The sequence below is a fragment of the Nerophis lumbriciformis genome, linkage group LG11 (genome assembly GCF_033978685.3).
Source record: "Nerophis lumbriciformis linkage group LG11, RoL_Nlum_v2.1, whole genome shotgun sequence".
NCBI lineage: Eukaryota > Metazoa > Chordata > Actinopteri > Syngnathiformes > Syngnathidae > Nerophis > Nerophis lumbriciformis.
The window spans coordinates 10058646-10072195 of NC_084558.2; the positions used below are offsets into that span (position 1 = coordinate 10058646).

Here is a 13550-nt window from a genome sequence, read left to right on the forward strand (position 1 = left end):
GTAGAGATGAAATAGTCTTGTGATTTTTTTTTTCCCCACACATACATATATTGCGCTCTACTACGGTATCGAGCACTATTTTTTGGATAACCTTATTAAGACATATATGTATATATATATATTTATACATACAGTATATACATATATACATTTGTATACAAATATATACATATAAGCACATATATATGTATATGTATATATGTATATTTATAGATGTATTAGGTATATATACTTATAGTGAAATATTTCAAGCTAACACAGTCATTAGCTATGTGCACATGTACACATTTAATCGGATTAAAAGCCTAACCGGTATAAAAATCTTTAATGTCAACACGCCATTCGGAATATTCGGACCCAATCACACCCATTCATATCAAAATTTCATTCCAATCGAGCCGGGTGATTTATGCCGCTAGACATTCAGGTTGTAGCACATGAAAACACATCTTGCGAAATTCGGGTTAGAATTGTCCTCACTGCGCATGTCTTTGATGTCAGCTATACTTTAGTGGTAGAGTGGGTACTAAATGTAATAATCTCGGAATCAAGCAATTGTCTTGCTGCTGTCTCCCCCCATTCAAAATGTACATACGTAGCATTGTATATTCTGTTGAGCGTGTTGCTTTAAAACGAGACAAGTTTTATTTAGGACATAAGAGCTAACTTAAGTAAGTGCTAACTGCTAGCCGCAAACACGTAGGCACAGAACAGCGCAATTTTAAAAAATATAGGTAAAACAAAAGTAGTGAACAGACGGAAAAAATTACAAATAATACCGTAATAACATTGGACAAGCAGAAAGGTACAAAGTCATGTTTGTTTACAGTGCTTTTCAGCACCTGCAGTGAGCAAAGTCTTCCAAAAGATGGCGCTATAGCACAAATAATAACACACCTTTCCGTTTATGTTAGGTTGTGCCCACGTCAAAGTAAAGTATTCCGATTTAAGGTGTGATGCATGAAAATGCACGTCATAATCAGATCATTTTTTTCAGGGTCCATGTACTGTAACATTCTAATCCAAATAATGATCAGACTAAATAAATGTTGTCCATGTACACGTGGCTAGTGTAAGGGTAACTAGTTGCCATCTATGGAATGTGGTGATCTTCATCACCTCAAAAACTGTATGGCAATATGGGGCTAAACTCTTCACTCGTGATGCTCTCGTTTTCACTTTGGCCCTTGTAGGAACATATCAAGTTCTTTTATCACTTAAAAAATTACAGAGGACATGACCTCGGTGTTCTCAATGGTAGTTACGGCCACGTGTACAGTAAATAGATTTCATTTTTTATCTATCTGTGTCAGAATCCAAAGAAACCGATCATCATCTCAAAACTACAATAAAAAATAAATAAAAAATATTTACCTTAGTAATATCAGGCTCAATGGAGGTATCTCTCAGAATCTCCTCTCCTAGAAGAGACAGCGATGGTCTAGCCCTGGAAGAGCCCATTCTTATAAGCAGGAGTCCGAGTAAAAAACCCAACGCCAGCCCCAAAGCCAGACCAGATGAGTACGGATTCAGAGGTAGGGTAAGATAGCCATAGGATAGAACTGCCACACAGAATAAACTCATGCATGGTGGAGGATTAGGTGGGTGGTAGGTCCTAAGTGGCGGTGATGCAATCCGAGGCAGTCTCTTTGTCTGTTGGTGAGTATCAGTGGAAAAAACATGCAGTATGTCTCCATCTGAATAAAATCCTAGCTCCTCATTCCTGTGACGTTTGCAATGATGCACAGGGCACGTGCTGCGGGGGCTTCTTCCAGGATACCTAACCGAAGGCCAGTCAAAAATCTCACCCTCTGTTCTGCCACTGCTCCTCACAGGAGATTCTGAGGGCCCCGTATCTGGGCTACTTTCCCTGCCTAAACCTCTGGAGATGACCTGGGTCGTCTTAAACTGGTGCTTAGGGCTTCCTGTGCTGTCTTCTCTCATGATCTTGTTGAACATACTGCTCAGTGGCTCGTGGACTGCCTCAGAGAGTTTCCGTTTGGTGTCCTCTAGTTCCATTTTGAAGAAGCCACCTTTCAGACCCTCTCCACTTGGTGAAAGCATGCTAGGAGATGGCGGCGCTGTCCGAGAGTCGCCGCTGCTTCGGGTCTTGGGTTGCGTAAGCTGCTTCAACAGGTGAAGGTTGAGACGGGAGTCCGATTTAGACTGCGACACCTCAGGCTCAGATCGTGAGAGTTCGGTGGAGATGGATTTCACAAGACTGAGAAGGGGTTTCGGTCTGAGTGTGGAGGCTTCTCTGAGTTCCAACTCTGTTGAGAGCGACTTTACCAAACTGGCCAAGGGTCGATGAGTGGGGGAGGAAGGGCCTGGAGAGAGGAAGCCGGGGACTGTAGTGGACCAATTCCCAAGAGAACCGGGAGACGAGGGTGAAAGTGGAACGTGGAACCCTTGGGACACCCTGTCATCACTAGAAACATGCTTCTGACTTGAATGAGACACTGAGGGGTAGTACTCATCGCGATCAAGCGAGAAGATGAGCTCGCTCTCATCCAGGCTGCTCCACTCTCCTTCTGTTCCCGTCAGCTGGATAACGATCCCTCGAGGTTGGTGGCGCTTCGTTCCAAGCACGTTAGGAAGAACATCTGGGCTGTGGGTGTCCTGGAGAGGTCTTCTACCTCCTCTTGCATCCTCCTCACATCCTTGCTCCCAATTGTTTCCACTTGCTGCCATTTCGTGACTACATGACACAGCCAAGGCACCTAAAAGTCACTGCAAGAGAAGAAGCACGGAACACAGTCAGCGGAATTGTTACGCCTGGGGGGAAAAACAAATGAAAGCAGACAAGGGATGAGCAAGGCATTCATTCCCCATTTTGCATCTTTGTCAAAAAAAACTGCTTGCCATCTTGCCAATTAGGTATTAGTCTGTGGTGATTGAACGTCATAGAGTTGAGCTGTTGAGTGGGAATTTGTGTGCTTGAGTCTGGTGTGGGAATCGGTGCCAAGTTAGTGCCTCTCCCAAAGCTGATGCTCCACATTTGAATGTGAGGCAGGCATGCAAAAATAGACTAGACAAGCTCTCAAGCTCGCAGGTTGCACAAACAAGAGCAACTGTAGCTTGGATATCATGTCTTTTAAGAGTTTTATTGCAAGTGAAGTTTGTGCACCAATATGAGGAATTCAAAAAGACATCTGGACTAAATAAACGATGGTGTTTGTTCCCCATAATGTTTTGAGAATTTTGGAGTGTTTTTGCCTAAAAAATCATGCAGAAAGAGGTCATCAGGCTTCAAATGTTTTGATTTAATTGATCCCAAAGGTGATTGGATACGATGGAGTTCAGGCCTCTTTAAGGTTGGGCTTCGTTTGAATTTGAACGATTCCGGTTCTGATTCTTATTCCTCGCTTCGATTCCGGTTCCTAACGAGTCTCGATTTCAACTCTCATGGTTTTGATCTAGTGTTTCTTAACCAATGTCTGCGCCGTGATTGCGCCCCTAGAGGCTGTCAAAAAATATCTGTTTCTCAGATGTGGTCCATATGGACCGCAGTGGTACTCATTTGCAATACACTTTTCCACCACCTGTGGCAGTAATACAATCTTAAACAAACAGAAGAAGTCTAGAGCTAAAGTCATTGAGAAGTTTTTTAAGCACAAAAAGTATGACTAAAGTGGTGAAGCTGTTTTTCAATTGCATTTTAATTTCATTGACAGTTTAGTTAAGAAACATATTTAATATTGTTATTTCTTAATAATTTTTCTACCACCTGGCAGTAATAAAAATCTTAAACAAACAGAAGAAGTCTAGAGCTAAAGTCATTGAGAAGTTTCTTAAGCGCAAAAAGTATGACTAAAGTGGTGAAGCTGTTTTTCATTTGCATTTTAATTTTATTGGCAGTTTAGTTAAGAAACATATTCAATATTATTATTTGTTATTAATTTTTCTACCATCTGGCAGTAATAAAAATCTTAAACTAACAGAAGAAGTCTTGAGCTAAAGTCATTGAGAAGTTTCTTAAGCGCAAAAGTATGACTAAAGTGGTGAAGCTGTTTTTCATTTGCATTTTAATTTTATTGACGGTTTAGTTAAGAAACATATGCAATATTATTATTTGTTATTAATTTTTCAACCACCTGGCAGTAATACAATTCTTAAACTAACAGAAGAAGTCTAGAGCTAAAGTCATTGAGAAGTTTTTTAAGCACAAAAAGTATGACTAAAGTGGTGAAGCTGTTTTTCATTTGCATTTTAATTTTGTTGACAGTTTAGTTAAGAAACATATTTAATATTGTTATTTCTTAATAATTTTTCTACCACCTGCAATAAAAATCTTAAACTAACAGAAGAAGTCTAGAGCTAAAGTCATTGAGAAGTTTCTTAAGCGCAAAAAGTATGACTAAAGTGGTGAAGCTGTTTTCCATTTGAATTTGAATTTTATTGGCGGTTAAGTTAAGAAACATATTCAATATTATTATTATTTGTTAATAATTTTTCTACCACCTGGCAGTAATAAAAATCTTAAACAAACAGAAGAAGTCTAAAGCTAAAGTCGTTGAGAAGTTTCTTAAGCGCAAAAAGTATGACTAAAGTGGTGAAGCTGTTTTTCATTTGCATTTTAATTTTTTTGACAGTTTAGTTAAGAAACATATTTAATATTGTTATTTCTTAATAATTTTTCTACCACCTGCAATAAAAATCTTAAACTAACAGAAGAAGTCTAGAGCTAAAGTCGTTGAGAAGTTTCTTAAGCGCAAAAAGTATGACTAAAGTGGTGAAGCTGTTTTTCATTTGCATTTAAATTTTTTTGACAGTTTAGTTAGGAAACATATGCAATATTATTATTTGTTATTAATTTTTCTACCACCTGGCAGTAATACAATTCTTAAACTAACAGAAGAAGTCTAGAGCTAAAGTCATTGAGAAGTTTTTTAAGCACAAAAAGTATGACTAAAGTGGTGAAGCTGTTTTTCATTTGCATTTTAATTTTGTTGACAGTTTAGTTAAGAAACATATTTAATATTGTTATTTCTTAATAATTTTTCTACCACCTGCAATAAAAATCTTAAACTAACAGAAGAAGTCTAGAGCTAAAGTCATTGAGAAGTTTCTTAAGCGCAAAAAGTATGACTAAAGTGGTGAAGCTGTTTTCCATTTGAATTTGAATTTTATTGGCGGTTTAGTTAAGAAACATATTCAATATTATTATTATTTGTTAATAATTTTTCTACCACCTGGCAGTAATAAAAATCTTAAACAAACAGAAGAAGTCTAGAGCTAAAGTCGTTGAGAAGTTTCTTAAGCGCAAAAAGTATGACTAAAGTGGTGAAGCTGTTTTTCATTTGCATTTTAATTTTTTTGACAGTTTATTTAGGAAACATATGCAATATTATTATTTGTTATTAATTTAGCTAGCATTTATTTATTTTAGCGCTGCGTAATTGTATGTAGATTTATTTTCAATCGTTTTTTATGAGTCCCTTCTTTTGCACTATATTTGATAATTTTGTAATCAGCCTGACGTAAGCTTTGATAGTAATCTTTGTGATTAACACATGGTTTCATATCATTTGACAAGGTTTTTCCTGTTAACCTGTAAGTAAGTTAGATATAATTATTAAATATGATTCAAACAAGGAGTACAGTTACTAATTCAGTGTTTATATTTGAGTAGGCCCCGGGCCCTTAAGTGGTGGAAAAGTTGGTCCCCAAGGTCAAAGAGATTAAGAATCCCTGGTTTAAATGAGGGTGCAAAACCAAAGTTATTTTTTGATGAAATGTCTCCTTTTTTCATTCTTCGCACATGTTCGGTGGCTATTTATTTCGGTCAAGCATCAAAACTAAGAATCCAAATTAAAAAGAATTAAAGGATTCCAGGAATATTGGAATGTTAGTCCTGGTTTCTATCAACCCTCGATGCCCAACCCTACTTGTCCCACACCAAACCCAACCAACCAAGCCTTTATGATTTGTGTATATGCCAAGAGAGTAATGGGCCTCACTAAACTGTGCAAAAAGATGATTCAGGGGGTATTTTTGTTATTGTTTGAGACATGGTTATTTCTGAGTATGGTTTTCTTTGAGGATCTATTTCCTGCACTTCCCTATAAAGAGTTGTAGCCCAGGGAAGCACCTAAAACGCATAAACAAGCTCATATAACTAAAAGTTGCCATCAACGTGGTCAAATCTGGAAAACCCAAGGGAGCCTTTGCTCTTTATGGGAGCTAAAGCGTCCTTTAGACCAATCAGATTTATGTAACAATATTACAGGTTTGTGTGGCATGATTTCAACCAATTCCACAGCAGATGGTGGATTGTGACTAATCTGCTCGCACCCAAACTGCATGCCAGAGAGATAAAACCTCCAAGTCACACATGCAGACATTAGAGCGTCGACATAGATTTTCACATGGGTGGGAGGAAGGAGGACCAGAAGGGTGACAGAATGTTCACACACGTCCTGTGACTGGGATCTGAATAGCAAGTCTATCTGATTGAAAGTTTGCACCTTCCATGGATTGCGTTAGTGTTTAGCATTAATCTCTAGGATAACGGAATGCTTGTGATTTAAACAAGTGTAAGTTAAAGTCTTCTGCAGATATTACTTGTATTGTACAAATATAGACGCCACTGTTTCAATCACTACTATCGTGGGTCCTTCAATATTGCATGTATGTAGTATCTAAAAGTAAAATCCGCCACAAGTATAACATTTTGAAAAAAAAAATTATGCAAAGAACATTTTCGTTAGCCTGTCAATGGGCTTGTCCATTGCGTGTTAGCATTAAGCTAGCGGCATAAGACCCAACCTTTATCCTGTTGATCTTGCATTACTTTTTTCAGGTTATACCAAAGTTTATTGCCGATATAATATATAATTCCTACATTTAGTGCACTTCATGTGTATATTAATGTACATTTCTTTTGTGTGTTTAGTTATACAATAATTACATCAATGAACAACCTCAAATTGGAAGTTTTTTTACTCTCTAATTTAAATGACGGTTTACCTATCTGACAAACTAAATTCCAACATTCAGACTAATACATGTAAATAAACGAGGGGAGTACAAAGTGCAGCCAGGGTTACATTGTAGTAAAAAATAAACAGCCACACTTGAAATCTAGAGCAAAACGATAACATTTAACAAGAAAAAGATGTGCTTGTCACGGCAGATGCGCAATTCCGCATGCCATCTGCAGCAAGCGCAGCCGGCAGCTCCGCTAGGAGCGCGCCGGGACACGCCCCTGCTCGCTCTTCCCGCATCGCAGCCACCCTGCACGGCTGCAGGCAATCAGCAATCTGCGCACCTGGGTCTGATGAGGGCAGACCGAATAAAGACCAGCGGACCCGAAGATTCAGTGCCGGAACCTAGTTCACTCTTGTAGTAAGCATCCCGTCTCTGGCTTCCCTCCTCGTACCTGCTCTCTCTGAGCTTTCCCTCTGCCCGTGTCTTATGTCCTCTGTGTTCCCCGCAGTATTCCCTCAGTATCCTGTGATCGACCTGTGCGCCTCGACTTCCCACCGGACTTTGGACTGCTTCCCTCGATCCTCAGGCTTTTGTCACCTCTCTCCAGCCCCCGACCTCTCGCTTGCCCACGGACTGTCTTCTTGCCTTGCCCCTCTGGCCTGTCGAAGGATTCATCCAACACGCACGTACAACAACCTCTGGTAACATTCATATTGCTAATTCTTCACATCGTCTTGCATCATTCACTTAGAGTAGCATACACACGCCAACATATCATCAGTTTCAATAAACCTATTGAAAAGATCCCTGCCGTTGTGTTGTCTTCTTCCCCCGCCGTACGTAACAATGCTGATACTAATAAATACTAGGGATGTCCGATAATGGCTTTTTGCCGATATCCGATATTCCGATATTGTCCAACTCTTTAATTACCTATACCGATATCAACCGATACATACAGTCGTGGAATTAACACATTATTATGCCTAATTTGAACAACCAGGTATGGTGAAGATAAGGTACTTTTTAAAAAATATATAAAATAAGATAAATAAATTAAAAACATTTTCTTGAATAAAAAAGAAAGTAAAACAATATCAAAACAGTTACATAGAAACTAGTAATGAATGAAAATTTGTAAAATTAACTGTTAAAGGTTAGTACTATTAGTGGACCAGCAGCATGCACAATCATGTGTGCTTACGGACTGTATCCCTTGCAGACTGTATTGATATATATTGATATATAATGTAGGAACCAGAATATTAATAACAGAAAGAAACAACCCTTTTGTGTGAATGAGTGTAAATGGGGGAGGGAGGTTTTTTGGGTTGGTACACTAATTGTAAGTGTATCTTGAGTTTTTTATGTTGATTTAATATAAAAAAACAAAAAAACGATACAGATAATAAAAAAAACGATAATTTCTGATATTACATTTTAACGCATTTATCGGCCGATATTATCGGACATCTCTAATAAATACTAACAATATTTGTCTTTAAATATATGTGTAACATTTTGTAGCCTTTTTTGAAAAACAACATGCATCATATCTATTTAAGCAATTTGGTACCTCCAGTACAAAAGTGTACTGCCTCAAATATGCTCCCTTAACAACATTGGGCTACATTTTGACTCAATATGTAGACGTTATATGGTGTTTGTGTTCTGCAATCTCGTCAAACATGACCAGCTACGATCTCCGATTAACGTTAATTCAGAGTTTAACGGTGAAATCTGACAAATCACACTGCAGGGCTTATTGGCTAAGCCAACTTTTGGCAGGACGTGTTTTCAAGTGAGCTCATCTCAGCGCTCCTAAAGTCATTTTCAATGTCAAAAATCTACCGATTTAGTGCAGGGCAAGAGGTCGCTGGAAGATTTGATGTCAACATGCATACTCGTCATGGAATTATAATTACTAAAAAGGTCATAAAGCACATATATTAGCTGTAATGAAAGCAGCTGGCTTAGTACTGTATACAGAGAAGAACATATGGTCTGGTCTTAACTCTCACTTGTTGTAGAATCGTTATTTAAAGCAGTTCACAACTTGATGAGTTGTGTGGTCATGTGGAAACCTGTTGAACTATTTTGTACTAATTGAAAGACATAAAATGGAATTTGTACCCTGTCATAGTTTACTGGATGGCAAGCTAAGACTTGTGGCACCTACAACAATTATTAACAAGTTTCTAAAATTCTAATAAACACACATGTTGCAGAGCTGCATGCATGTGTCAACTTACTGCATAAGCTTATACGTTTCAGCTTAAACCGTTTATATATCAACATTCGGTCAGTTCAGCCTCATGGGTTATATTGCACTTCTTTGCTGTGCCAAAAGATGAAATGCAGGACATATACGGTGGATGGAGTTTACTCACCTGCATGTTGTGCATGGCAACGGGATCAATTTGATGGTCACAGTTGTCTTCAGAGTCCATCTTCCATTTGTCTGTGCAAGGACTGCGTAGTGAGGAGGAGTCTCCATGCACACACACACACACTCTCTCTCTCTCTCTCTTTCATACACATCTCTTTCTCATGCCGCCACACACACCTTCTCTTAAGCCAACTGCCTGTATCCAGATGTGTCATGCGCTGCCGAGAATCACAGCTCACCAACTGATTATGAAAAGCATGGCCGCCCTGCATGATAATCCAGATTTAGAGTAGGGCAGCCCCAACAGATGCACACAAACAAACCCTCAAACAAACACACACACACACACACACGCAAACAAACTCTCACACGCACACAACTCCAGTGAGCATAGTAAAGGCTGCTGTACCAGAATTGTCTTCATTACTGAGTCCCGTGCAGCGCTTTTCCTCTGGTTCTCCCTTCATCTTGGCCTATATAGGGAGAAAGAAACACAGTCAGCCCCTGATATGACAGTATGAGGGACGGGTCGAGTGGTGTTCAGGCTCCAGCTGTGTGGGTAAAGGACAATAACTTCCATCCATCACTGACTAAAGGAGGTGTATTTTAAGAAGATGAAGAACAGAGTAATAACCATGGGGCCCATTACATTTGATTTGATCTGCATCGATACGTATCTATATGGGCATTGACAAGAGAATAGGAGACGAATAAAAAGGGCCACATTTGAATTCTGATTTGCATCAAATTCAAATTAGTTCCTGCTTTCAAAATAGATGTGATAGTTTTTTTTGAAGTTTATTTCATAATTTTATCACGTGTGGTGTACACATACCGTATTTTTCGGACTATAAGTCGCAGTTTTTTTTCATAGTTTGGCCATGGGTGCGACTTATACTCAGGAGCGACTTATGTGTGAAATTATTAACACATTACCGTAAAACAGAGGTGGGACCAAGTCATTGTTTTGCAAGTCACAAGTAAGTCTCAAGTCTTTGCCCTCAAGTCCAAGTCAAGTCCCGAGTCAAGACAGGCAAGCCCCGAGTCAAGTCCAAAGTCAAGACTGGAAAGTCTCAAGTCAAGTCCTAAGTCCTGCATTTTGAGTTTCGAGTCCTTTCAAGTCCTTTTAACCACAGACTAATATATTAACACAGATTGTGTATGCTTTTCAAACGCTGTATTTATTTATTAAAACAAGTGCATTTTAAATTGCAGGAAAGAAAATTGTGCTGACATTGCACTTTATAATAGCACTATTAACCAGTCATTTTAAACATTAACTCATTCCTTTACAGAACAAACACATTGAAAAATAAAGTGCAAATGTACTTATTTGTACAAAAGTGTTAACATTGAAAAAACATGACATATACGTGAACATAACAAAAAAGTTGTACTTTTTATATGTCAGGGCCCTATGCAAAAGACCAAATTAGCCAAGAGTCTGTCAGTCATTTGTGCACGATGGGGGCGTAGTATGATGCCACCATGGCTGAAAACTCGCTCCACTGGAGCACTGGAGGCAGGCACTGCCAAGACTCTCATGGCCACTCGGAACTGTGAAGGAAGAGTCTTCATGTTCAATGCCCAGAACAAAAGGGGGGTGAGAGTTGTTTTGGGTTGGTGCACTACTTGTAAGTGTATCTTGTGTTTTTTATGTTGATTTAATTAAAAAAAGAAAAAAAATATATATTTCTTGTTCGGCCCGATACCAATCGATCCACGGACCAGTACCGGGCCGCGGCCCGGTGGTTGGGGACCACTGAGGTAAACAACCAAAAGTATGTCAGAAAGCTAGCTAAAACGGTACACATATTCATAATATAGTATACATTTTAACTGACCTTTATTTTACTATTTTTGTCTTTTTTTAGGTGGCTAAAATACGCGGTGCTGCTGACCGCCGTCTAACGTTACGTGTGATATATTGACTAACGTAAGCCTGCTTAAAAAAAATCACTGAACAAAAAGTATGAATAAGGTAGTGAACTGCAACAGATTCCCGTGTTTGCAATAACGTTATAACGTTAGCAGTGAGTTTACAGCCTCACTGATTTAACTACACAGCAAATAAAAGTCACGTTACTTAGCCAATAAACGTTATCTTACATTCAAAACTTACCGTTCTTTGTGCAACTTCAAATGCCGGACGAAGTTGGAAGTTGTTGCCTCTCCATCAGTAATTTTCGAACCGCATGTGTTGCATACTGCAAACCGTTTTATGTTGACCACCTCGTAATTTTTATACCCAAACAAAATTATTTTAGGTATCATTTTTTGTTCACTGGCGTGTGGTTTGGACATGTCTTCTTCGTTGGTTGTCCTGCAATTTGATTGGATGAATGCTGTGTGATGAAAACAAAGTAGATCTAATTTGATTGGCTGTTGTACTGAGAGCACACCAGCTGACACACGCAACGCTGATAGACAAGTACACAATGAAAAATACGGAGCGCTCCCGAATAACTTTTTCATCTTTGGATTTTGGGGAAAGTAGCAAGTCATGTCAAGTCATGTCAATTCAAAAGGCTCAAGTCCAAGTGAAGTCACAAGTCATTGATGTTAAAGTCTAAGTCGAGTTGCAAGTCTCTTTACATTTTGTCAAGTCGAGTCCAAAGTCATCAAATTCATGACTCGAGTCTGACTCGAGTCCAAGTCATGTGACTCGAGTCCACACCTCTGCCGTAAAATATCAAACAATATTATTTAGCTCATTCACGTAAGAGACTAGACGTATAAGATTTCATGGGATTTAGCGATAAGGAGTGACAGATTGTTTGGTAAACGTATAGCATGTTCTATATGTTATAGTTATTTGAATGACTCTTACCACAATATGTTTTGTTAACATACCAGGCACGTTCTCAGTTGGTTATTTATGCGTCATATAACGTACACTTATTCAGCCTGCTGTTCACTATTCTTTATTTATTTTAAATTGCTTTTCAAATGTCTATTCTTGGTGTGGGTTTTATCAAATAAATTTCCCCCAAAAATGCGACTTATATATGTTTTTTTTCCTTCTTTATTATGCAGTTTTGGCAGGTTAAAAGTTAAAGTTAAAGTTAAAGTACCAATGATTGTCACACACACACTAGGTGTGGTGAAATTTGTCCTCTGCATTTGACCCATCCCTTTGATCACCCCCTGGGAGGTGAGGGGAGCAGTGGGCAGCAGCGGTGCCACGCCCGGGAATCATTTTTGGTGATTTAACCCCCAATTCCAACCCTTGATGCTGAGTGCCAAGCAGGGAGGCAATGGGTATGACTCGGCCGGGGTTTGAACCCACAACCTACCGATCTCAGGGCGGACACTCTAACCACTAGGCCACTGAGTAGGTGCAACTTATACTCCGGTGCGACTTATACTCCGAAAAATACGGTAATTCAAACTTCAAGTGCAATAAAATGCTTCACCTTCCCAGGGTGCTGGACTTATTCCATCCTCAGAAGTGCGAAAATCCAATGCACGGAAGGCCAGATTTGACAGGGAACGTCCACAGCCGTGCAATACCGCCGATAAAGCCCTTAAAAAAACATCCAAACATCTCCATTAAGGTTTTATATACATGATGTAAGTATATATGTAAAGTAGTGACAGGCACATTCATAATAACATTTAATATTTACGTATTTTGATCATTTTAAGCGTACACGGCGCATTCATTTTAAAAAAGCATCACAATGTTTGCTTTTTTTTCTCTTCATCATTGATTATATTACGGTACTCACTGCAGACTTTATGAGAACCAACAAACATGATAAAACATCACTTAATGTGCAATGTCTGTTGTCATTAGGACGTCGACTGCGGGGATGTTCATATATTCCAGGGGTCCTCAAACTTTTTGACTCGGGCAAGGCAAGGCAAGGCAACTTAATTTATATAGCACATTTACAACAATTTTAAAATTGGACCAATGTGCTTTACAGGTTAAAAAGCATAGAGCAAAAAAATAAATAAATAAATAAAAAAGGGGGCCGCATTAGGTTAAATAAATTTGGCCGGGGCCGTATATATAAATATATATATATATATTCAAGAGCGCTCTGGAACAGGTTTTTCATCCAGGATGTCTCTGTACATTGACACATTCATCTTTCCCTCTATCCTGACTAGCCTCTGCCGCTGAAAAACATCCCACCAGCATGATGCTGCCACCACCATGCTTCACTATAGGGATAGTTTTGGCCTGGTTATGAGTGGTGCCTGGTTTCCTCCAAACATGATG

At 38.9% G+C, this 13550-nt stretch overlaps 1 protein-coding gene across 2 annotated transcripts in view; it reads right to left on the bottom strand.

Moving 5' to 3' along the window:
* tex2l (testis expressed 2, like) overlaps positions 1 to 9527 on the bottom strand; it is a 40000-nt gene extending 30473 nt beyond the window's left edge. Inside the window, exons 1-2 of one of the 2 annotated variants that reach the window (XM_061967437.2) lie at positions 9321 to 9527; positions 1375 to 2730 (exon numbers count right to left, since the gene is read on the bottom strand). In XM_061967437.2, the coding sequence (XP_061823421.1) occupies positions 1375 to 2691 (1317 nt within the window). In that variant the 5' untranslated portion in view covers positions 2692 to 2730; positions 9321 to 9527. Of the gene's footprint in view, positions 1 to 1374; positions 2731 to 7381; positions 7509 to 9320 lie in introns of those variants that run through there. The other variant, XM_061967438.2, reaches the window with a different exon arrangement.
* Between the last annotated feature and the right edge of the window lie 4023 nt (positions 9528 to 13550).